The sequence below is a fragment of the Sander vitreus genome, chromosome 3, assembly GCF_031162955.1.
Source record: "Sander vitreus isolate 19-12246 chromosome 3, sanVit1, whole genome shotgun sequence".
Taxonomy (NCBI): Eukaryota; Metazoa; Chordata; class Actinopteri; order Perciformes; family Percidae; genus Sander; species Sander vitreus.
The window spans coordinates 4,057,101-4,084,267 of NC_135857.1; the positions used below are offsets into that span (position 1 = coordinate 4,057,101).

At 39.6% G+C, this 27,167-nt stretch overlaps 1 protein-coding gene across 1 annotated transcript in view; it reads left to right on the forward strand.

Annotated features, from left to right (window-relative positions):
• The first annotated feature begins 5,638 nt into the window (after positions 1 to 5,638).
• The window catches only part of LOC144515166 (plasma membrane calcium-transporting ATPase 1-like), a 34,930-nt gene continuing 13,401 nt past the window's right edge, over positions 5,639 to 27,167 (forward strand). The window contains exons 1-14 of the mRNA XM_078245765.1: positions 5,639 to 5,780; positions 6,296 to 6,493; positions 7,019 to 7,276; positions 8,286 to 8,411; positions 9,104 to 9,232; positions 11,461 to 11,604; positions 13,860 to 14,074; positions 17,370 to 17,612; positions 21,063 to 21,304; positions 21,380 to 21,617; positions 22,436 to 22,615; positions 25,088 to 25,175; positions 25,536 to 25,642; positions 26,322 to 26,513. Of these exons, the coding sequence (XP_078101891.1) occupies positions 5,645 to 5,780; positions 6,296 to 6,493; positions 7,019 to 7,276; positions 8,286 to 8,411; positions 9,104 to 9,232; positions 11,461 to 11,604; positions 13,860 to 14,074; positions 17,370 to 17,612; positions 21,063 to 21,304; positions 21,380 to 21,617; positions 22,436 to 22,615; positions 25,088 to 25,175; positions 25,536 to 25,642; positions 26,322 to 26,513 (2,496 nt within the window). The 5' untranslated portion in view covers positions 5,639 to 5,644. The remainder of the gene's footprint in view (positions 5,781 to 6,295; positions 6,494 to 7,018; positions 7,277 to 8,285; positions 8,412 to 9,103; positions 9,233 to 11,460; positions 11,605 to 13,859; positions 14,075 to 17,369; positions 17,613 to 21,062; positions 21,305 to 21,379; positions 21,618 to 22,435; positions 22,616 to 25,087; positions 25,176 to 25,535; positions 25,643 to 26,321; positions 26,514 to 27,167) is intronic.

The window sequence follows — 27,167 nt, forward strand, 5'->3', positions numbered from 1 at the left end:
GCAACCGGTCTTGTCAGCATTCATTTGACATTTTGACAACCTGTTTTTATAACTTTGTTTGGTGGAATTATGAACTCATGCTATGTGAGTTGAGGCAGTGGTAACCCCAGATCTCATTCAGGTCAGTGTCCAACATAACCTAATAACCTTTCCAGGCAGAGGAGTATTTCAACTTTGTGCCTCCAAAGCTTCAGGGAATCTAGGCAGCTGCGTGATAAGGCAAGGCAAGGCAGCTTTATTTGTATAGCACATTTCAGCAACAGGGCAATTCAAAGTGCTTTACATAAAAACGATTAAAATACAAGAATAAAAGTTACAGTGCGGTATAAGAAATGAAACATTAAAGAGCAGTTAAAAATAGTTACAAATATAAAAGCAGATAAAATACAAGATTTTATGGTGCTAGTATGGGACAATGTATAAACCGTTGCTCTATACACATAATCCACCGGCAATCCTTGCCGTTCCCAGTTCGGGCCGGTCCCACCGGTCTTACTTTTAAATTTCTCTTTATATGCTTATATTGATTTTCATACAGTTTCAACAATGCAACTTCAGTAATAGAATCAGAATAAGGGATACTTATACAGTTACTAAACCTGTAAAACTTGATTTTACCAGTTCTATAGTTTCCTAATAATCTCATATGTAACTGTAACTCCTTAGAAAGGTTCCCAGAAATAACTATGCAACCTGGTACTAGCCTGATATGTATGTATACGTAAAGTGGAAGAATGAATTGGTAGCGAACCACTGAACACACAATTTCATTTAATTGTATTTATTCATAAGGACAGCACACATTATTCCACATTTCTGTAATTGTGCCAGTGTTGCCAGCTGGATAATTTTCAACTGCAGTCCTTTGGCTAGATGTTTTGAAACCAGAGCAACAGGAAACAGCAAGTACATTAGTACAGGTTAAAATGTACAGATGGAAGACAACTAGACACCATAAAGACAGCAACAAAATAAGCATTCTCAAGAAGCCATGCAGAGCAACAGGAAGCAGCAAGACATTAATACAATAATACATCAACAGTATTTACATTTAGTACATGTAGCCATGCAAGCAAGCAACAAAATACAGCCAAGCAACACTGATTATAGCCATTTTCTTAAAACATGCAAGCATCCAGTGCAGCAATAAGCAACGGCAGCAGAGCGGTGCATTTGGCTTTTTAAAATTAACACTAGTCTAATTTAATAGCTAGCTACACCTACTAAGTAAAGTTAAAGGTAAGCAGATATAGCTAGCTATAGATTTAGCTACGTTTTGTCGACACTAAGCTAACGTTAACAAAACATATTCCCTTCAGTGTTGAATGAATTTTGATCAGAGATTTATAAAATAATGTTAGATTAAATTTATCCGAGGCTAACGTTAATGTTGCGGCAGTTAACTATAAAATGAACGTTAGCTTATGATTAGCTACGTTTTGTCGACACTAAGCTAACGTTAACGAAAAATATTCGCTTCGGTGTTGAGTGAATTTTTATCAGAGATTTATAATATAATGTTCGATTAAATTTATCCGAGGCTAACGTTAATGTTGCGGCAGTTAGCTAACTGTAAAATGAACGTTAGCTTATGATAGCTAGTTTTACGTAGCTAGGTAGCTAACACGCCAGTTAATGTTTAAAAACGCGGTAAGTTAATTAAACGGTCTGTCCGCTGAGTATTTGATGAATACATCGCCTTTTATTAATGAATAAGAATGCATAATGCAGTAACGTTAATCAATAATTTTATAATTATTCACTAACGTTTCTCCGAACTAAGGTAGCTAGCTAGCTAACTTGACAGGTAAATTAACGTTAACGTCAGCTAGCTAACGTTAATTGACGACGGAGGCCAGAACCGTTGCATCCGCCAAAGTCGATCAATTCCTGAAAATGGACACCTCAAAGGGCATTATTAACCAGCTTATACTTACGTAAAGCAAGCATGCAAGCATCCAGTGCAGCAATAAGCAATGAGACAAAAAAATGTCAAATAAAATACAACACTCATGATGGAGATCTTGATAGAATTTTAAAAGTCGCAGTACAATTAAAGTACAAGTGAATATTTCATATGTGCCAGGCCATGCAGAGCTTATGATGTCTGACGGGCAAGACATGGGAAGTTAAATGTAGTGGTGTGGTAAATCCTAAAACACCCAATGCTCCCATTATAGATTCTAATTTTACAGTTTTGAATGCACATTTTTTTTTACCATATCATCTGTCACTGTCGACATAAATCCTACATGCTGTATATCAGGGCCACACGATATTTTGTTTCATCGTCTACATCGCGATGTGCGCATGCTCGATAATCACATCGCAGGACGTTGCGATGTGTTCTCTTAATACATCCATGATGTTGACGCTAAAACTTTTTTTCTGCTTGATAGAAAAGTAAACTTTCACCGTTCTCCTTTTACATGATTGTACACAGGTAGCCATGTGGGAAGCGTGTGTACGCGACAGGGTTTATTGTAATGGAAAGTGAGGCTCTCCGTGTTAGGGGTGTAAGAAACAATCGATACATTTGAGTATCACAATATTTTATTTAGCAATACTGTATCGATTTTCAAAAACGCAATTATGATTTTTTTGTGTTTTTATGTGCAAAAATGTTCATGTAAGACACTGGTTCACGTTTATGTTGTGTTTAAACTCCCTACCGCTAGATGGCTATGCTGAGACGCTAAACTGTGGAATGAATTAGAAATTGACATGAAAATGTGTAACACAATCGACCGATTTAAAAAATGATTTAAACATAAGGTGCTTAACAAATATACAACAGAAGTGTGAATACCAGAAGGTACACAAAACGTATGGGATTTTTTTGTGTTGTACTGGGTTATATAGTGTATACTTACAGTAGTTTCTGTAATTTTCACCTTTGTACTGTATGTATGTATATATATATATATGACTTGGCTTAAAACAAGGACAACAAAGCTGAGCAAGGTATATGTAATTTGACTGTACAGACATAAGTTTGTATATAAAAAAAGTGTATAGCCTATAGGCTACATACACATGCATAAACATACACATACGTACATACAAACAAATAGATCTAGGAGGAAGTATGTAAGACAATACAGCTAATGCAAATGTGCAAATGGTGCTGGAATAAATTAAGAAGGTATATAAAAAGGTTGTTTATATAAAAGATCATCGGAAAATCATATCTATAAACATCATAAATATATACAACTTGATTTTTCACATACTTGTGTACAAAATAGTCCTGTCTATTCGCTATTTGATCAGCTTTGTTGCCCTTGTTCTTAGTTGTTATGTCTATTTCTGTGTACATTGAGAGCAATGCAAGAAATTCCTGTGAACACATTCTTGGCCAATAAAGCTGATTCTGAGACATAAGGTTTAAAAAAAATAGAGAATCATGTTTTCAGTAAGTAAATGAATTTGACTTTTTTATGGATCTATTTTAGCTTTTCCAATCAATATGAATTTAACAGTGTTTTTTTTTTTAAATCGTCTGATAATGAAGAACTGATCATTTCCATCTTAATACAGTAAGTCAAGCGCATGGTCATATCTGTTTCACATATCTTTGTCTGTCTTCCCTGTAGTATGGTATATAGCCTACCGTATATAGGCTACCATTCAATTGACAATATTTAAATGAAAATATATATTGTCAAATTTGCTGGAATGTGGCATACTTGACAATGACCGCCACTCTGAGTCATTTTAAATATCGTGCAGTAGTTTAACATTATTGACGGTAGTCACTGTAGCCAAATATTCACTTAAAAAAATAAGTTTAAAAATGTCAGTCTTTTGGTTTCCATGGTTTCATAACGGTTTATCGTTCTGTGGGCGTGTCTTGTTGGTCCAACGGCAGCAGAGCGGTGCATTTGGCTTTCTAAAATTAACACTAGTCTAATTTAATAGCTACACCTACTAAGTAAAGTTAAAGGTAAGCAGATATAGCTAGCTATAGATTTAGCTACGTTTTGTCGACACTAAGCTAACGTTAACGAAACATATTCCCTTCAGTGTTGAATGAATTTTGATCAGAGATTTATAAAATAATGTTAGATTAAATTTATCCGAGGCTAACGTTAATGTTGCGGCAGTTAACTATAAAATGAACGTTAGCTTATGATTAGCTATGTTTTGTCGACACTAAGCTAACGTTAACGAAAAATATTCCCTTCGGTGTTGAGTGAATTTTTATCATAGATTTATAATATAATGTTCGATTAAATTTATCCGAGGCTAACGTTAATGTTGCGGCAGTTAGCTAACTGTAAAATGAACGTTAGCTTATGATAGCTAGTTTTACGTAGCTAGGTAGCTAACACGTCAGTTAATGTTTAAAAACGCGGTAAGTTAATTAAACGGTCTGTCCGCTGAGTATTTGATGAATACATCGCCTTTTATTAATGAATAAGAATACATAATGCAGTAACGTTAATCAATAATTTTATAATTATTCACTAACGTTTCTCCGAACTAAGGTAGCTAGCTAGCTAACTTGACAGGTAGATTAACGTTAACGTCAGCTAGCTAACGTTAATTGACAACGGAGGCCAGAACCGTTGCATCCGCCGAAGTCTATCAATTCCTGACAATGGACACCTCAAAGGGCATTATTAACCAGCGTATACCATGGTCACTTGCCACATAACCTATTTCAAGACAATTTATTTATATTTTAATAAGGTTTACAATCGAGGGTTTGACTAATCCCATAAGGTTAGCCAGCTAGCTAAATATGCACTGCAGACTTGTTCACTACTCCAGGAAATAGGACTGACCTAAAATACGACTTGCCAGGCTTAGCAACGGGAGATATTTACAGTCCGTTATGAGCCAGAAAGTTAGTTAGGTACCTAGCTAGCTAGGTGTCCTATATCACGTTTTATGGACACCCTGTAGCCAATCAGAACGAGTTTTCACCCAGACCATGGTATTAAATTAAATATTAACGTTAAAAGAGAGACAGAGATTAACGTTACACATGTAGTCACATGCACAGACTATGGATGACATAGGTTTGACACAGATTTAGGTAAGAGGAAACACATACTACATGGAATCAGTTTTTGACAGAACACTGGTCTTATGTTTGCAAAGCCTATGGCTAAAGCCACTGACCCAGACTACTGTGTTCTGTTTCTTCTTTGTGTTTGTCCCATGCATATGGTCTGTCCTCAATTTTTTTTGTAATTTACCTTACAGCGAGAAAGCCAATTTTGTCAGACAGTGACTTATGTATACATTAATTCAAGGTTCTTTATTGGCCACATGCACAACAGTAACAGAAGTAGCGTTAGTCATTGGCGATGAAAATCTCGGGCCCCACCAACAATGCTCAAATTCACTTCTTCTTAGTTAGAAGTTATCTTAGATGGTAACTACAGTATGTTAACATATTAAGTTCATCATAATGCTGAGGGTTATGGACACAATTCTTTTTATGGTGATACACAACGTATATCTCGGTATTTTCCAGGAAGTGGGCTAAATGTTCAGTTGTAAGTCATCCTCTGAAATGACCTGATTTATCCCCCTACAGTCACAGAGTCCCTGTCAGACCAGATCTGAACCTCAGGCCGACCCCTGAGTCTGTGTTCTTTGCCAGGCCTCTGTCGATATGGCCAACCACGAAATGCACTTCAGATGCTCATTGCAGGAGCTGCGCTCCCTCATGGAGCTAAGAGGAGAAGAGTCAGTGACCAGCATCAAGGAGAAATACGGAGATGTTAACGAACTGTGTGCCAGACTGAGAACGTCACCTGTTAAAGGTAAATGTATTTAGAAACTGCTTCTGTGTTCAGTTTGTATCTCCACAGTCTTCCTGAAGCCGAAATACATCTTTTACATGTACGTACATACATACATTTGGCTACATACATTTGCTAGTTTACTACGATAAAGAAGAGAGCAACAGGACATGCATGGATTCAGATGGACAGTGCATTTTAGGATCATCCCTTTCCCATTGGAGTACATGACATGGCCTGTTTAATTTATTACAGATTAAATACTAAATATATTTCTACTTTTTCATGGTAGTTTAAATCTATTGTAGTTTTTACCCCATCAAAAAGGTTCAGTATAATCCAAATATTTGCCCTAATCCTGCAAGTGTGAGCCTAAAATTATATGATTCATATTTGTTAATGATAAAAAATGTTGAAACACTTGTGACATTACTTTGGATCAAAAGCTGTTACATTAAATATAAACTCAGGTAAATGGTGTAAGCCAGGATCAGGAGGACTTGTCTCTGATGTTGCCTTTTTGTCTCCTGCTGCAGGTTTGGATGGAACATCAGAGGACATCGTCAGAAGGACAGAAGAGTTTGGCCAGAACTTCATCCCTCCACAAAAACCAAAAACATTTGTGGAGCTAGTGTGGGAAGCACTGCAGGATGTCACCCTGATCATCCTGATGCTGGCAGCCATCTTTTCACTGGCCCTGTCATTCCACCACCCGCCCACGCATATACGACAGAGTACGTTTTTATTTTTATTTTACACAAACAGTCAGATGAACAGTCAGAATGTGTTCCCTTCACAATGTGTTCCCTTCAGTCAGTGAGGGGGTCTCGGGCCCCATTTTCACCTGTTAATTAAATCAGATCTAGGGCAATCGGATCACAAGAGGATAGCTCTAAGTGAAAATACTCTCAGGACATCACTAAAAGCACATTCTGAGGTGGTCTGAGCCACATTTGTCCACGTTCTTATAGCAGTGAGAACGGGTATGTGTCCTGAGCCACATTAAAAACCGCCTACGCAACTGTGAGTGAAACTTCCTACTCATTTTAAGTATTTCTCATGTCACAGAAACCACTGAGTGAATGGTGTGTTTTGGATGTTATCATCATACTGTCACTGTTTTTGTTTTCTGTTGCTGCCTGCTCCTATATCCCTAGCTGTCTGGAGCTCTGTTCATTCTGCACTTTTTGAGAGTGTAAAGAAGCAGGGGAACACATGTTCAAAAAACTAAAACTCCAGCCTGCGCTGTCTCTGTTCAGACTGTGGCAAAGCGTCTCGTGGCGTGGAGGATGAAGGTGAGGCAGCGGCTGGATGGATCGAAGGCGCTGCCATCCTGCTGTCGGTGGTCTGCGTGGTCCTGGTGACAGCCTTTAACGACTGGAGCAAAGAGAAGCAGTTCCGCGGCCTCCAGAACCGTATCGAGCAGGACCAGAAGTTCACCATTATCCGAGGGGGGCAGGTGATCCAGATCAAAGTGTCTGAGATCGTCGTCGGAGACATTGCGCAAGCCAAATACGGTGAGAAAACACAAAGCATGCACTTAGCAGAGCTTCCATTGGTTGAAAGTGATAATTAGAGCTGGATATTAAATCCACATACTTTTCTGGTACTGACTGTAATGCATCCGTAGCACAGCAGATAACAAAAAATGTGCACAATCTTGTTGACTTATTCTTTGATCATTCCAGTTTTTACAACTTTGGCATCTTTTGCTCAGTGAAAAAAAGTTACTGTTGACCAACTCAACAGTAGTTACCTAGAATGCATGTCTTTATGGTGGGTGGAAACCAGTGCACAGAAGAAAAGCTCATGCGAACACGGTGAGAACAGGAGGAGAACATGCAAATTCCACATCGAAAGGCCCTGCACGAACCAGGGAGTTTAATCAGCTGTTAGTTTTGGTAGAATTGCACACTTGGTAGTGTGTGTATGGGCGTATTTGTCTGCAGCTAATATATACTTTTTTTACACATTTATTGTGGTGTTGTGTTTAAATGCATCAATCTGGTGTACTTTGACAGCTAAATTATGAGGCTAGATCTACCAGATCACCTCATGTTTTTAGAAATGTAGCTTTTTCAAGGTACATACAGTATGTGCGGGACTTTACAGTACGATGCGGTGCTCAATTTATTTTATCAATTCTCCAAATTGATACAGTACAAATGCTTGATTTTGAGTCTGTTTAGTCTGAGTTGCCTTTAGTTGAACTTTAGTCATTGTCAGGATTTTTCCTATCCAGTTAATCCAATTCATCTTATTTACATATATGTATTTGGTATATGCTCTGTGTTCACACCTTTTTTGAAAAGCGGACATAGTCATGTGTATCCTGGGCCATTTCATTGCCGTTACCGTAAAGGTCAAAAGAATGCAATGCAATGAATGTAGTGTAAGAAAATTCAGGTAACCTATGGGAAGTAACTAGTATTGAAAATCTTGTATTTCTGGTTTACCCACAGAGCCCACTGCCAGCAGATCATTAGGACTGTTATTACAGTGTACCTGTGTGTATTGGTTTTCCAGGTGACCTCCTCCCTGCTGATGGCATCGTAATTCAGGCCAATGATTTGAAGATTGATGAGAGCTCTCTGACCGGAGAGTCGGATCATGTCAAGAAGAGTGTCAACAAAGACCCCATGTTGCTGTCAGGTGCTTCAACTCTTCTTCATTAACATCAAATTACAGCCCATTTCAGTGGGACCTTAGCTGTTACTTTCAGCTCTTAGCAGCCAGTTTCTGCTGCTCATTTTTGACTTAAATCTGTTCATCTCTCTGGCTTTCACACCTACAGATGGAACACTAAACCTCTTCCTACACTGAAATAATACAACTTTGAACCATCTAAAATACTGAAAAAATAACAATATTTTTTATGTTAACTTAGTGTGTCATGGCCATGATTATTTTAGTGAGACTCGCCGCAGTAACAGTGAGTGATGATTTAAAAATAGATCATTTTAGGGGGCATTCTATTGGACCAGAACTTGCCTTTTGTATGGTTTTCATGCCGGGCTGTGCAGAAATGCACACATTCCTGCAAAGGGTGCAGGGACTCGGTTTGTGCCTCCCAAAATACAACATTGACAATCAGATCACCAATGTAGTGTTAAAGCCGAAAGGAACATTGACACAAGTGGAAAACAACATGCATGCTGTACAAAGCGACATACAGCCACTGTAAAAGTTTTAACTAAGATCTGTCACTTATTCTATTGCTTTCTTTTTCTACAGTGACCTGTGTGCTTGCAGTAGATCTGTCCACAGCTCCCACTATGGTAAAATCCCTTTCTCTCTCTCTCTCTCTCTCTCTCTCTCTCTCTCTCTCTCTCTCTCTCTCTCAGGCACCCATGTGATGGAGGGCTCTGGCAAGTTTTTGGTCACCGCTGTAGGTGTGAACTCTCAGACAGGAATCATCTTAACACTGCTTGCTGCTGGTGAAGATGAGAAGAATGACAAAAAAAGTAAGTTCGGTTTGTAAGTCTCACAGAGAAGATACACTTCTAGGACACATAAGAACAGGAATAATGGCAGTAGCAGTAGTAGTAGTAGTAGTAGAAAAGTACAGATAAATAATATATAATATAAGTATATAAAAATAAAAAATAGACGTAAAGGTTGGAACTAAACAGTACAATTGCAATTAAAGACAAAATGATGCAGTCCATTGTAGAGCTGCACAGATTAGTATATTAATCAATTAGTTGTTTGACAATTGATTCACAACTATTTTGATAATCGTCATCGTTTTAGTAACATTTGCTGGTTTCATGCTTCCTAAATGTGAGAATTTGATGCTTTTCATAGTCATACATGATAATAAACTTAATAGCTTTGGATTTTTGGACTGTTGGTCAGATAAAAAATAGCCTACCACTTGGACTCTGGGAAATTACACAGGGCATTTATCAGTATTCTCTGACATTTTATTGACAAAACGATCAATCAATTAATCGAGAAAATAATGAGCAGATTAATCAATGGTTGAGAAAGTGTGAAACGTAATGGCCACGAAGACGGCACCCCTCTCGAGGACGACCCAGGGACTTGAGGTCAGGAAAGGCAGCAGGGGGAACAAGGGAAACTGGAGACTTCTGCTGCTCAACACAAACTTGTGACTGGGACTCAGATCACTACTTGTCTGTGAATGGTAAATAGTTAATGATTGGTTAACGAAGGTTGGCTATTGGCTAGCATCCCTAGCTGGAAGTGTCAATTTCCTTGACAGCAGTTAACATTGATTAAAAAAAACCCTGACTATTATAAAAGACTCCATTATTTGAATACTGGCTTTAATTCGAGAATTTATGCTGTACATAACCACCAGTGTTGGGCAAGTTACTTCCAAAATGTAATACATTATAGATTACTAGTTACTGTCATTTGAGAGTAATTAGTTATATTACAGTATTACTGTCTCTGAATTGTGATGCTTTACATTAGAGCCCGACCGATAAAGGATTTTTAAGGCCTATACCGATACAAATATTTGATGATTTAAAAATCCGATATTCTGATATATCGGCCGATATATATTTAAAAAAAAATCCAGAAATGCGTATCTTAAGATATGAAAATAAAAGTCCTTTGAACAAAAAGACAATAACAACAAAAAAATCAAAGAGTGTTGCCAACAGGGACGTTGTAGAGTGCCCTCTGGTTGAAGGGTGTTTCTTCCGTTTTTTTTTGTTTTTTTTTAATATTCAATTATCAGAATCATTTGTCATTATAAATGATTCTGATGAATGAATATTTAAAAATATATATTTATTTATTTATTTATAATGGTAATTGGCCATTATAAATGCAGATACCAATAGTTTGGGAAATGCCTAATATCGGCCGATAATATCGGCCCGCTGATATATCGGTCGGGCCGATATTTGCGTTACTCACCAAAATGACAGCGGAAGTTTGATTTGGCAGATAGCTTGTGAATTTCATCACGGGATCAATAAAGTCTTATCTTTAGCCATAGATTATTTATAATATTTTGTTTAATTAATGTGAATATGCAAAGTAACTAAAGCTATTAAATAAATAATGAAGTAAAACGTACATTAGGCCTACTTGACTTTTAATTGTGGTGGAGTAGAAGTATAAAGTAGGAGAAAATGAAAATACTCAAATAAAAGTACCTTACAATTGTATTGAAGTACGGCATAGTTAGGCTACTTTCCACCGCTGATAAAATGTAATGATATTACTTGTAGCAAGCCTCAACGTGAATTCCTGACATGTTTCTATCTGTCAGCAGCTCAGACACACGGCTGTCCGCGCTGACGTACCGTCTGGGACACAGATGTTGTCTGTACCGTGTCTGGTTCTGGCTCTGACCACGGGAACAGTGACGGGACAGCACCTTGCTTAAACGCAGTGTAAATAACTCCTAAAAATAATATCCATCTCGCAAATGTGTCCGTCTCTGCAGTCATCCCAGACATTGAATTCCAGCAACAGGAAATAACACTCGCAGACTTTTCTCTGTCGATATGTTTCGCGGTGTCAGTGAAATGTTAAAAAAGCAAAAAGGAATACAATACTGTAAATGCGTTACTTTTGTAATGCGTTACTCCCAACACTGCATACCATACATTGCATGGTAGACCCTAATAAAATTGGTTTTGACCTGACAGCAGCAGGTTTGATGGTTTTTGTCCAAACACCTGAATGTTTTAATGACTTCCTGTCTCCTCTGTAGAAAAAACCCAGGTTGCACCCATGGTAGAGATGCAACCGCTTAACGAGGAGAAAGAACCAGACAAGAAGAAAACCCCACCAAAGAAGGAGAAGTCTGTTCTCCAGGGGAAGCTGTGCAAAATGGCTATGCAGATCGGCAAAGCAGGTGTTTACAAAGAATCACATCAATGATAAACAGAGTGTAAATGTTACAACACCACCTCCCTGCTGGGTAGAGTCCACATGTTACTGTGCTCTTCCACAATGAAACAATCCACGGGACTTTTATTGTAGATAGATGAAACTGCACATGTGGTGGACATGAGGGATTGATTAAACTTTAGTGCAAATCTTTTTTATAATAATGAAGTCTGTTACATTCAAGCCAAATCCAAATGAGTTGATATTAAGCTAATTAAGAGCTCCACAGAACTCTCTGTATTTCTCAGTATGGCTACTTGGCTACTAGCATCTGCATGGAGGAGGGGTGGGGGTGGTGTGTGATCACGGAAGACTTGCAATATGTGTGTCATTACTTAGAATTCCTCATGGGGGAGACAGAAACTACGCACTATAGCTTTAACTCAGAACAGAAAACATACTGTACTGTTATTCACCTCACCCTTTTAATAATTAACTGTTAACCGACAATTAGAACTAGTTAAACAGTTAAAGGTGCAGTAGGTAAGCTTTATAAAACTAACTTTCTGTCATATTTGCTGAAACTGACTCTATGTTCCAGTAGAACTACATGAAGCAGGTCATTTAAAAAAGAAATCTGGCTCCTCTGGCACCACCTACAGCCTGTAGTGAGATTTGCATAAATCCACCTCTCCCTGTTCAGATGCACCAATCAGGGCCAGGGGGGGGTGTCTTAACTGCGTGTCAATCACAGCTCATGCACACGCATTGAATCTCCATTGTGGGGGAAGTTTTTTTTTTTGTTGGCTTTAGCAGAAAGGGGGGAGGGACTGAGAAGTTGTTGATGTTCAAATATTTTGGCTAAGTCCTGGATCTTCACAATCCTATCTAGGGCTGAACGATTAATTGCATTTGCGATAATATCGCGATATGTTAAGACGCGATTTCCTAATCGCAAAGGCTGCGATTTGGTCACGTGACTCGCAAGAGCAAATCAGTCTGCACCCGCAGAGAAAGCATCAACTTAGCACGCCAACGCTATGCCGTACCTTGAGCAGATTTCTGTCATTCAAACAACTCTGAGTTGTAGTTTAAAACTTTTACAGCCATTTTAATAAAATGAAGGTTTTATTCGGGCTCTAGTCCATACATGCAGTTAATGGATACAGGCACGCAGAACTGAAGGCTCGGTTAGCAACGATTAGCTCTGATTAGTGGTTAGCTCCAGTTAGCTAGCTCCGTTATAAAGATATAGAGTGGAGGAGACTGGCACGGAGAGGGGTAACAACCTGACTCTGATAAATGACGTTCGGGGAGCTTTCACAGCAGCGTGGCTGCGTTGTTTCAACGGTTTTATTAGTACAGTTAATCCCACGGCAAGACCAGCAGCAGCATGCTACTGCTAACATAACGATAGCCTCTCTGTCTCTGAGTGTGAGTGCAATGTTGACGCTGTCATGCACACGGCACGCAACTTCATGAGGGGAGGGAGGGGCTAGAGGCAGCATCTCTGTGTGCGCTGTAAAATAAATACAGCGTTGTATATACTGTATATACTATATTTTTAGTTATTTAACTGTCTAGTAAAGTGCAATCCACATGTTTACATATGTACAGTAAATATACAGTAAATGATAATTAAATGTAAATACTACTAAGTGTGGTAAAGCCACATATTTGTTTTTTATATTTCTGCAATCTGCACTTTAGTTTGTGTGATTAGTGTCTGACTTTCATATGAATGTTTACACCAGGCGGTCAGTGCTCAATATACTACTGGGACTGAAGTAGTTAAATAAAAGATGTCATTCATATAAATTCATGCATCACCTAATTTCATCATCACATACAGGCCTGGCCTCCAGGAAAGAACAGTTTGTTTAATCTATCTAATCTTGTATTGTTCGTACTATATAATGATTTATTGCTTGTCTTTGTTGAATAATACAGAAGACAAAGAGCTTAAAAAATAATCGCATATTGAATCGCAATCGCAATATTTTTGAAAAAAATCTAAATTTTAAAAAACCTTTAAAAATATATTATTAAAATAGTTTTTTTTTGTATGTAATGTAAGTAAATACATCTCAGGAAACAAGTGCAACCACACGTGCCTTTTATTGGAGTAGCTTATTGAAGAGTTGCACAGAACAGGTTCTTCACTGCTCCTCATTGTACATAACATGTCAGGTTCAGGTTTATAGCTGAACTAAACCTACTATGTCTTTTCCTTTCTTTGTCTGCATCTGTCTCTCTCTGTTTTGCTGTCTATGTCTTTAGGTCTGATCGTTGCAACTCTCACTGTCGCCATCCTCATCATTCGCTTCCTGATCGATACCTTCTTGGTTGAGAAGGTCCCTTGGTCCAAAGCGTGTCTGCCCATCTATGTGCAGTTCTTGGTCAAGTTCTTCATCATCGGCGTGACGGTGCTGGTGGTGGCCGTGCCTGAAGGTCTTCCTCTGGCCGTCACCATCTCCCTGGCCTATTCAGTCAAGGTCTCTTGTAGTATACAGCATTATACATCCTGTCACTGTGAACATATACAGCCTGTCTGCTAGAGCTCTCAATCTTTCTCTATAATACCATTAGAATAGCATTCCTTGTTATTTGTAATATTCAAATTATATTCGAATATTCAATGCTCAAATTTAGCTTTTCAGTAATATTTACTACACTAAACTGCCAATGCGGTTGTTGTTATATGTTCTGTCCATTAAAATATTAGCCTAAAAGTAGTCTTGCATTGCCAGACCTTCCTCCACAGTGCTGCGGAGGAGGGTCTGGCGAGTCCACACAGCATTCTGGAATGGGAGAAAAATGTGCTCTGGATTATTGGCATTTCTTTAAACCAATCATAACCCTATTGGGCAGCGCTAAGCGCCGGACGGAGCAACGGTGCCGCGTCAAAATAGCCTCGGGAAGGAACTTGTTTTGGTGGAACATGTAAACGTTTAAAAGTAGTTTTAGTCGTGCAACAGAAAACTCAGATTGGACAGATAGTCTAGCTAGCTGTCTGGATTTACCCTGCAGAGATCTGAGGAGCAGTTAACCATAGTCCTCAGAAATCCACCGGAGTTTAGAACGCCAACACAAAGGAAGAGGAAGGTGACGGACATCTGGTTGAAATGAGGGACATCCGGTGGAATTTCCAGCGGCACCTGAACAATCCCAGAAATGAATTGTCGTCAATATAGACTAGCCTAGAAGTGGCAACTATGTGTGTCATGGCACATAGCATTCTCGGTATAAGTTGTTTTCTGGCACATTGCTTTGTTTACATTTATTTTTAACCACGAGCACACAGCGACAAACCTGTAATGAAGCATTATTTAACAAGTGTATGAAGCGGCTCTGTCGCAAATGCTAATGGTGCTCGGTTAGCACACTGACGGTAGTTTGAAAGCACAGCTGAAATAGAGTCATAAACATTAACGTTAGTGTTAGCCACCATGCTATGAGCATTGATAACGAATTAGCGAACAGTTTTTTTTGCAGATAATCATGTTAGATGTTACTAGAATACAGCTATTAGAAGATAACATATGAAGTCGAAGCTGACTCTGACAGCTAAAGGGGAGCTAACGTTAATAATGCTGTAAATAAAAAAAATTATATTTTTTTTTAAACAGCTGAGCTCATATAACTCGCCACGCAGTTAGGAAACAAGAATGAGCTAATTGATGATAACGTAAGCATTTTGACTTGGTGAATGTCAATTTTTATTTCATGTTTAAAGAGTATTTCCTATGCATTTAATTCACAGCCGCAGCCTGTCACTTTCTCCCTACTACCTAGTCTCTACCGGAGTTATGCCCAAAGATCTCACAATGTCTTATGTTGCTCACTCCTGCAAACGTATTGTTCATCAGACGTGACGTAAGCATTTCGTTTTCACATGCTGGTAGGCCAAAGCAAAAAGGACAACGTTTGCCAACACATTAATAAATGTCAGTTTATGGCACTCAGCGGGTGTAAAGTTCTTACAGAATTTTGTATTGCCCCCCCCTTGGTTGGAGCAGTGACCCCCTAGGCCCATTTGAACCCTCCAGCCAATCCTGGATCAAACACTGTTCATTCTGTAAATGTTTCTAGTAAATTGCTCAGTATCAGGTACAGTCAGGTCCATAAATATTGGGACATCGACACAATTCTAATCTTTTTGGCTCTATACACCACCACAATGGAGTTGAAATGAAACGAACAAGATGTGCTTTAACTGCAGACTTTCAGCTTTAATTTGAGGGTATTTACATCCAAATCAGGTGAACGGTGTAGGAATTACAACAGTTTGTATATGTGCCTCCCACTTTTTAAAGGACCAAAAGTAATGGGACAGATTAACAATCATAAATCAAACTTTCACTTTTTAATACTTGGTTGCAAATCCTTTGCATTCAATTACAGCCTGAAGTCTGGAACGCATAGACATCACCAGACGCTGGGTTTCATCCCTGGTGATGCTCTGCCAGGCCTCTACTGCAACTGTCTTCAGTTCCTGCTTGTTCTTGGGGCATTTTCCCTTCAGTTTTGTCTTCAGCAAGTGAAATGCATGCTCAATCGGATTCAGGTCAGGTGATTGACTTGGCCATTGCATAACATTCCACTTCTTTCCCTTAAAAAAACTCTTTGGTTGCTTTCACAGTATGCTTCGGGTCATTGTCCATCTGCACTGTGAAGCGCCGTCCAATGAGTTCTGAAGCATTTGGCTGAATATGAGCAGATAATATTGCCCGAAACACTTCAGAATTCATCCTGCTGCTTTTGTCAGCAGTCACATCATCAATAAATACAAGAGAACCAGTTCCATTGGCAGCCATACATGCCCACGCCATGACACTACCACCACCATACTTCACTGATGAGGTGGTATGCTTTGGATCATGAGCAGTTCCTTTCCTTCTCCATACTCTTCTCTTCCCATCACTCTGGTACAAGTTGATCTTTGTCTCATCTGTCCATAGGATGTTGTTCCAGAAATGTGAAGGCTTTTTTAGATGTTGTTTGGCAAACTCTAATCTGGCCTTCCTGTTTTTGAGGCTCACCAATGGTTTACATCTTGTAGTGAACCCTCTGTATTCACTCTGGTGAAGTCTTCTCTTGATTGTTGACTTTGACACACATACACCTACCTCCTGGAGAGTGTTCTTGATCTGGCCAACTGTTGTGAAGGGTGTTTTTCTTCACCAGGGAAAGTATTCTTCGGTCATCCACCACAGTTGTTTTCCGTGGTCTTCCGGGTCTTTTGGTGTTGCTGAGCTCACCGGTGCGTTTCTTTCTTTTTAAGAATGTTCCAAACAGTTGATTTGGCCACACCTAATGTTTTTGCTATCTCTCTGATGGGTTTGTTTAGATTTTTCAGCCTAATGATGGCTTGCTTCACTGATAGTGACAGCTCTTTGGATCTCATATTGAGAGTTGACAGGAACAGATTCCAAATGTAAATAGCACACTTGAAATGAACTCTGGACCTTTTATCTGCTCCTTGTAAATGGGATAATGAGGGAATAACACACACCTGGCCATGGAACAGCTGAGCAGCCAATTGTCCCATTACTTTTGGTCCCTTAAAAAGTGGGAGGCACATATACAAACTGTTGTAATTCCTACACCGTTCACCTGATTTGGATGTAAATACCCTCAAATTAAAGCTGAAAGTCTGCAGTTAAAGCACATCTTGTTCGTTTCATTTCAACTCCATTGTGGTGGTGTATAGAGCCAAAAAGATTAGAATTGTGTCGATGTCCCAATATTTATGGACCTGACTGTAACTCTGCTTTCCTCTTTTTTCAGAAAATGATGAAGGACAACAATTTGGTTCGCCACCTGGATGCCTGTGAGACGATGGGCAATGCCACGGCCATCTGCTCTGACAAGACGGGCACGCTCACTATGAACCGCATGACTGTGGTGCAGACATACATCGCTGGACGCTACTACAAGAAGTTGCCAAACCCGGACCAGATCCCTGCCCCGATCCTGGACATTCTTGTCCAGGGCATCGGGGTCAACTGCGCCTATACCAGCAAGATTATGGTGAGCTGAAAAAAAAAATTGTTCATTCTGGAAGATCTGTGAGTTAAGCATTTGGCTAAGAGAGCAGGTTTGTTTGGAGAACTGCCACTGCAGCTCAGGACTCATCTGATCACTGCCTCCTGGATCCACTGCACAGACCAGAGCACACATATCTCTTATCAGTTATCACTATCAGTTATTATTATTTATATTTATGATTAATTCTCAACTAAACTTACCTAAAAATATTTTTTTTATCCATCAATCACTATGTTCCTGTTTTAGTAATAGGATGCCTAAAAATGGCAGGAGGAAACTTTAAAGGACCGAATTTTAAAGGGTAACTACCATTTTTTTCCACAACCTGGACCCCATCCCCATGCATTTGTGTCTAATAAACTGGTGTGACCTAAAATCTTTGAATTTGGTCCAGTATTGAGCGAGATTGCAATGACGGGCCGGTGCGAATCGAGCTGCAATGTAACTTAATGGGGCAATTGTAGAGCCTTGATTTTGTCCAATAAAAATGATTTTGTTTTGGTACTGCTCAAGTTGTTACTAAAAGTGTCGATCTCAGGACGTGATTTTTATGTCCGAAGACAGCGGTGTGGAGAGTGAAACGCGAGACGAGAAAAAGGCATTCAGGTAGTCTATTGTTATGGAGTAGGCTATAGAAATTATAGGCTCCTGTTATCTAAAAGATTTCCAATGTAATTGCTCAATATTTAAATGATTTTGACAATGTGGATGGCCGCCCGTGTTCATTTGAGCCAGAGTACAGGCTATGGATAAAGTAGCCTATAGGCTATGGATGAAGAGCGGATGAGAAGAGAGAGAGAGAGAGAGAGAGAGAGAGAAAGAGAGACTGCAACTGCAGCTGTAGTGTTTTGTGCGGTCATTAGGCTATAATACATCCATGGTTTTGTGTTTTAATAAAAATGGTTCGTATTTGCTCATGTCACAGCCCTGTTGATTACAAGAGGAAATCCTCTGACATGGTGACACAGCGTTGTGTCCAAGGTATATCACTGGACACAGCCAGACCACAGATATCTGGCAGCAACAGGTCCCACTCCTGACAACGTATTCTTTGGGCATATGGGGGCACAGCACCCACGGGAGCACTACCAATATCCAGTGCCCCGCAGCCCTCCAGCCGCTGTAACTTTGCGCTAAATTAAAATTGATGCACCGAAGAGAGCAAAGAAGAAATAAACAATAAAGCTGTTAGCTGGTAGAAAATGTACATTGTAGGTTTCAGTTTGCCCATGAATAAATGCTGCTCAAGACCAACATTTGAGGCTATGGTTCATAATTGCCATGGAATGAAAGGTAGGTTTGGTCTGTTTAACAACTTAACATTAATTACACACTTCAGATGAGTAATCCAATACAAGAAATTGTTGAAAATAGCATGCTTACATTGCTGAATTCATTAAATTTAAGCAGTCCTCAATAATTTGTCTCAAACATAGCTTAACCATGTCATATGATTTGCTACTTCAGTATACTTTAAGAAAAGATATTACTGGGACCACTACAGATGAACATTTAATATCCAGGAATTCAAATTATTTACAACAACGATTACTTTCCCTGAAACAATTTAGCCACAATTAAGCACATAGACCTTAACAGTCCCGCCCACAGCCGGTTCCGGAAGTAAGAATGCCATTGGTTTTCTCCATAAGGATTTAGATTATCAGTTATAATGTCTAAACCATCCAAGGTAGAGTCACCACGAGCTACGAGGTTGTGAAACGAAAGTTTCTACTCCTGTAGAAGTTAGAAGTCTGTATGAAATCAACCTTGTTTTAAGAAAAACATGTTTTATCTGCGATCTTATGGAGAAAAGCTACAGTACCCAGAACCCTAAGCGTAACAGCAACGTCTCTGATTGGTCCAACTCGCTGTTACCATAGAAACGTTAACGAACGGCGAGCTTCTACCATTGAAGTCTATGATAGTTTCTGTACCCGGTCTTGTACCTTTCCTTTTTTTGCCGTTTTCGAAATGTTTTTTTGCGCCGAATCAAATGTTTCATGTTCACTATTCGTCTCGTAGCTGGTTGGCTTGGTTACAGGCTTAAAACTCTATATATAAGCAATTTTGGAAACGTCAATAAAACAATTGAATGGGGAAAACAATTCCGGAACCAGAGCTGTTATAAAAGTGGGCGGTCACTGTTGAGCTCTATTGACCATACATGGTCCAGCCATATACTACGTTTCAACTTAGTCTTGTTAAAGTGAAGAGAGTATAATACTGCATACAGAGATGGGAAGTAACGAAGTACAAATACTTCGTTACTGTACTCAAGTAGATTTTTCTTAAATTTTTACTTTACTATTTATTTTTCTGCCGACTTTTTACTTTTACTCCTTACATTTTTAACACGAACATCAGTACCTTCTACTCCTTACATTTCACAAAATTGGCTCGTTACTTTAGTTTAAAATAAATTCAGTGGAGTTAGCGTTATTATTTTTGGCGCCATCAATACCGAATTCAATCTAATTGGATGAGAATATACGTTGCACTTGACGCACCACTACAAGACGACTCGACAGATTCGGCGGCATTCATTCGCGGCAAATCATTGCGGCTTGATGGCGGCAACGTTAGCACATAGTAGTATGGACGGGGACATGATTAAAAAATGAAGAAACCGGAGATCCCAGATATTCAAAATTATGAGCCTGACATATTACATTTATTATTATTAGCACTCCATGTTCAAAGATTTACTAGCTGTCAGTTCATTTTGTATACGCTGCTGCCATCTAGTGGTTGTTAGTTGTACCTCTAAAAGTATGGGAATCTTCTTAATTACTGTAATAATTGTCTGTTTAGTAATTCATATTTTATCCTTTATTTCTTTCCAGAAGCCATATTTGAGCACATGTAGATTCCTTTAAATGTTATGGGGAAGATTAAAAAAGAGAAACTGGATCTTTGAATTCTCACAGAATCACAATTGAATTAATATCTTGCTACTCAGTCAGAATCTTATTAACCTGGAGTCCCAGTCTCTGTCACAATACTCATCTATGTGATGTTTTAGGCCTATTGGCAGACATCCATTTAAAATGTAGGCAGTGGCATATAAAGTTTCTCAGTCTCAGTCTCTCACTTTGTTACTTTTACTTGTTTAAAGAAGTTAAATCAGTACTTCTACTTTTACCAGAGTAGTTTTTAACACATAACAAGTATCTGTACTTCTGCTTGAGTGCGGGAAGTGAGTACTTTTGCCATCTCTGACTGCATATTATACCTTTGACCCTGAAAACTGAACACTGTTACCTGCTTTGTGTTTGTTGAAAGGTGTGTCTTGTTGCTGTTGTTGGATTTATGTTATTGTTATGTGCTGCTGCAGTTATGCGTTTAATTTCCACACCATGTGAAGAAACAGATTTGTCATTAAAAACTCTTGCTGTGATTTAACATCCTCTCTGCCGCTGCTTCCTGCAGCCACCAGAGAAGGAGGGCGGGCTGGCTCGCCAGGTAGGAAACAAAACTGAATGTGCCTTACTGGGATTTTCCCTTGACCTGCACCGAGACTACCAGACCATCCGCAGCAAAATTCCAGAAGAGAAGCTGTTCAAGGTCTACACCTTCAACTCTGCGAGGAAGTCCATGAGCACTGTGCTAAAGAACCACGATGGCAGCTACCGAATGTACACCAAGGGGGCTTCTGAGATCCTGCTCAGGAAGTAGGTTGACTGCTGCTGCTCACACAGCTCTGCACAGTTAGATGATGATCACATAACTCTTTCCTGTGGTTCCAGGTGCTGTAAGATCCTGATAGAGCCCGGCAAGACCAAAGCCTTCAAATGTCAGGACCAAGAAAACCTGGTGAAGAAGGTGGTTGAGCCAATGGCGTCAGAGGGCCTAAGGACCATCTGCCTCGCCTACAGAGACTTTCCTACCGCTGACGGAGAGCCTAACTGGGAAGACGAGGCCCACATCCTCATCAACCTAACCTGTATTGCACTGGTTGGCATTGAGGATCCTGTACGACCAGAGGTATGTCAGCCCTGTCTTTTTAAAGAGACACAGGGAGGCATCCAGCCAATCACAGTAAAAATACTCGGACTGCAAGTCACTGCTCACAGAATATCTGAAGAGAAGCTCCTTGAAACAACATGGTCCGTTCTTATTTTAAGACTCTTTAAATTGATGTAAAATTACTTCATGAGGCTTTTTCACTCATAAAATCATGGCTTGTATTTTACTTTAGCATCTTAGAGTAAGTGGGCATTCACGCAGCCTGCGTCAGCCGGTGCGGCAAAAACGCAGGTCTTTCCATTTATTTTGAATGAGGGTAGTGCGTTTAGGCTGCAGTGGCAAATCATGTAACTGGCGATCAGACTTGTCGGTGTGTTTTGAGGCGGTGTGAGAATCCTGTACAGTAAAAAGGAAACATCACTGCCTTTATTGCTGCCACAAAAAGTTTTAAAATACTATGAGGGTAAAAACTTGCACTTGCTCTGTCTCGATTGTCTCTTTTTCTTCGTGAAATAAAGCTGCCTTCAAAAAAACAGTAATTGTGAAATATAAAGTCTACTTGTGCTATGTAGGGGGGTTAAGTAACACAACAAGACGTCACACAAATGGGTCTTTCAATTACACAACACTGCGGCAAATCGCCGAATCGCTTTTACTGGTCTGAATGTAGCTCAAGGAAACCATTCTGACTACTATCTGTGCTGATATTTAGGAGAGGTGTCTGCGGGAAATGGAGGCCAGGCAGCGACATTTTCTTGGAGGAGAGATGATATAATGACAATGAGGGTATTAAAAGAAACAACATTTTTAATATTTAGTTCTCTTGTTCTCATCAGGTACCAGAAGCCATCAGACAGTGCCAGCAGGCCGGGATCACTGTCCGCATGGTGACCGGAGACAACATCGATACTGCCCGGGCCATCGCCATCAAATGTGGCATCCTGCAACCTGGAGATGAATTCCTGTGTTTGGTGGGCAAAGAGTTCAACCAACGGATCCACAACAGCCGGGGAGAGGTCAGACACACACATCTAACACTCCAGATAGGGCTAGGCGATATAGAGAAAATCAAATACACGATATCTTTGACCAAATACATCAATGTCGATATTGTGACGATATTGTAGGGTTGACAGTTGGTGCTTTAACAAAATATTTTTACAGTGAGATTTTAGATAAATAATCATCCATAATGTGGATATAATGGCTAGGTGGGTAAAAGCAAATAACAGAACAGCTAGAACAGTCTGGTAATCAATCACTTTACTGTATTGCAGCTTTTTAAAATCAGGAAAAGACAACACACACCATATGACGATATCTGCAATCTTTGACGATATCTAGTCTGAGATCACCATATTGATATAATATCGATATATTGCCCAGCCCTAACTCTAGATATAATTACGCTCTAAGATTTCTCCTAGTGCCACTTTCAGATAATTCATCATGCTGCTTCTCTACTGTTGATGAGCTTTGTTTAGCTCCGCTCTGGGCAAATGAGCAGAGCTTCAACGTCTGCCTCAACGGCAAATTGTAGCATCCCTAAACAAGGCTCTACAATCTGCCTTTTCTTTCAAAGCCATCAAAGAATGCAATAAGCTCCCCATCAATCTGAAAACCTGCACAGAAAGTTAAAAAAATGGATTTTAAGCAACCAGTCTTGTCAGCATTAATTTGACATTTATTAATAACTTGGGATATATGTATATACTGTGCATATGTATGTATTATTTTAATCTATGTGTGTATATATGCTTATGCCTGGTTGGCCCATTAATAGTGGAAGTAATAGGTTTTGCTCTTTTTTTTAATTATGTCCTTGTACCTGCCCTTTTACCTGCTAATAAACTAAACTCAGGACAACTTTATAATTAGTTCCTACTGACAACACTCTAAGAATACTTAAATTAGTTTGTTCATATTGTGGCTATAACGAACACTGCAGCCTCGTTTTTAACTGTTTAATAAAAAAGTGATTATCCATGTCAGACTGTTTTATTTGAACAGTTTCAGGTGCCGGATTTTTTTCCTGACCAATAGTCGACCATCGCTAACCGCTGGGAGCATCGTCCAGAAGAGAACAACAAACTTAGCAGAAAGAAGAGCTTAAAATGCACAGGGCTTAAAGTATTCCGGCACCGTGCCGGATCTCCGGCGTGCGGCCTTGAGGAAAAAAAAAAATAGAAATTGGGAACTTGCATGCGGTTTATTAATTGATTTCACCTACCAATCATATGAGAGGAACGCAGCTCTAACTAACACAGGGCTTAAGTAATCGGGCCTGGTGCCCGATTACTGGCGTATGACTATTTTAGTGTGGTCTCCGTGGTAATGCGGCTAAAAAAAATGGAGTCAAAGTTTATCAAACTTAGAGCATGTAGAAACAGCTTAAGTTGAGAAAGAAGTTAAAAACAAATGGCGCTGGGCATGAATAGAGGACAAGAGGAAAAGGGTGGAGACGGGAAGCCGTTTTAGCACTTGGTGCCTCAAATTGAGGGAGCCGGGTGCTTCTGCAGCGCATGTTCAAGGAAGACACTGTACGGCAGCAGCGGTAAGAAAGTGCTTGCTAGTCACAAAGCTTCGGTCCATGCACGCTGTCATACGAGTAAGTTACCGGCAACGACGGCTACCGCTGCGACTGCGCTTTCACTGACCGACCGTGATACAAACAATACGTGTGTGCGCGTTCATAGCGGAACATGATTTATCATTAACGATGGCTACTGTTTAAAAACTGTCTGAAGCCCAAACTGCCTTGACAAAGCTGTCTGTTTGGAATCAGCATGACAGGTATTTAAACATAACGGCCTTGTCCCAGAGTTTAGACGTCTAGCTATATGAAAAGCTAAACAATGCGACATTTTTAATAATGTATGTTGAAGCAAACAATGTACATGAAGCAACTAATATCAACATGGACAAAATCATGAATGTACTAATTTGCTTTTTTGATGATGACCTGGCCAAAGTAACAATACAACATCTAGAAAGTTTTGTTTTCACAAAGATTCATTGTAGGATTATGACATTATTGCAGTATGTAAATCTACATTGATTCTTAATTTAACATATGATCCAAAAACTTTTTAGTTCTTAAAAATTATGACTTTTATTATTGTGTAATATAAGAAGGACTTTAACTGTTTTGCCAGTCAAATTAACTTTAATGAGTGCATATTGAAACATTACACTGTGACCCCTTTGCTTCTCTTTTGACCCCTTTCAGAGGCATCCACCACTGATTTACAGGACCTCAGCAGGACATCAGTCAGATAAACTGATTACATGAATGTTTCACAACTAACCATGGAAACAGAACGCCATCTTGGGGGGTTAAAACAGATGTGATTACAGCTTTTTGAGAAATGAGTTTTGTGTGTGAATAAATAGCAACACGGGTGTGCTGCAAAAGAGATAAGCTACTGACCTTGTCATGTTAGCGATTCCTACAGCTTTATTTTTATGTCTTCTCTCTATCTGTGCAGATTGAGCAGGAGCTTCTTGATAAGATTTGGCCAAATTTGAGAGTCCTCGCCAGATCATCTCCAACGGACAAACACACTCTTGTCAAAGGTTAGACACACTTTAACCAGGTCACGACAGACAGTCAGACAGACGTAGGGGTTAGACAGACAGGGGGATAGAGACAGGTTTATTTATACTGTGCAATTTATACATGAGGCAGTTTAAAGCACTTTACTTGCATGTACTGTATACATCAAAGTGAATAGAAAACAAACTTTAGAAGAGTGAATTAAAAGAAATGTGAGGTGAGCATATATAGAAATTCAGAGGCAAAGACATGAAAACCAAATAAAAGTGATGAACACAGCAGGGGAAAAAATGGGTTTAAGCCAATTTTAAAAGCGATCAGAGTTTGGGCACATCCTCGTTTGGTCCATAAGTGTGCGTCTCTATCTCTCAACATCTCAGGTATGATCGACAGCACCGTGCTGGAGCAGAGGCAGGTTGTTGCGGTAACTGGAGACGGAACAAACGACGGCCCCGCCCTCAAGAAAGCAGATGTTGGCTTCGCCATGGTAATGATTGTAGCTGATGTCATCACACTGCTTTGTAACATTTACGGCAGAGTAAATTATAAAACTGTAAATACAGTAATCAGTACATAAATGTAAAAAAAAATAAAATAAAAAAAAAATACGTTTTTAACCAGTTAACTCGTACATGTGAGCTGATTTAAACGACAATAAGGTGTGAACTTATTTGTAAATGTAATATGAAATAAATTATTCAGATATCAGATGCATATTAATTTGCTACGTTTTGAAGTTAATGGAAGATAAACAAAACTAATGTCCAAATAACTGTTGGACAGCCTGTCTGTGGCCCCGTCCCTCAGACCTTTATTCTGACACTTTTGTTTCTATCAGGTTTTGATCCAGAGAAGCCAGGAGGTTAAAGGACAAACAATTCATTATTCTATTCATTTTAACTTATTTGATGATGGATTCTTCTTTTTGGTTTTTATTATTAACATCTCATCCACCTTATTGATTCCTTTCAGAAAGATTTAATTGATAAATTAAATATCCACACTTCCAAGTCCTCCAAAACCCCATTCCATCATTGTGCTTCCAGTGTCAGAACATGTGGGCATCCAGTGTGGGGATCCACTGAATAAGAAGAGTCCTGAACACCCCTGGGGTCCAGGTTTAGTGTAAACTTTATGTAAGCTAACCAACATGCTGCGTTCTGCAGGGCATTGCGGGGACGGATGTGGCAAAGGAGGCGTCTGACATCATCCTGACAGACGATAACTTCAGAAGCATCGTGAAGGCTGTGATGTGGGGCAGAAACGTCTACGACAGCATCGCCAAGTTCCTGCAGTTCCAGCTCACAGTCAATGTGGTCGCCGTCATCGTGGCCTTCATGGGAGCCTGCATCACCCAGGTCAGAGACACATGACACTGCTGCTGCCTACATTAGTGGCCGACATAATAACAGTAGCGTTTGAAACTCTACTAGCCCAGTCTAACTGACAGTGGGGACCTATTTTTCACCGGGCACGTCTGCGCTACGTTGGAGGCAGTCAATCGCAGCCGTTTATGTCAATGCTTGATATTCCACCACTTGCGTCGCAGCGCCCTAGAGGCGTGCGTAAAGTGGCTCTTTGCTCCACTAAAGATCTTTAGCCAGGTCTGTTTTCACGCTAGCCGCGGGGTGTTCAGACAGCCAGGCAGGAAGTGAAACAGCGAGAGTATCCAGTCATTTTACCAAAAGAAACCCCCCAATTTAGTATATGTCTCCTTTACAACACCATGGACGACGAGAGATTCATCTTGGAGGTGGAAAAACATAATAGACATCACAGATCCTTTTTATGAAGTCAACGCCAGAAAAGAGACAGAATGGAGTTTAATTACAGGAGAGCTTGGAGTGGAAGGTAGATACTAGATAATAATAACATTAGTTCTTTCAAGTACTTGTAGAGACAATAAAATCTGCAAGTCGCACAGACAAGACGCTCCACTTCTGAGAGGCTACTGGTGTGGTATGGCTGAGGACGGAACGCAGCATGCCTCTGTGAAAAACGGGATAGAGACC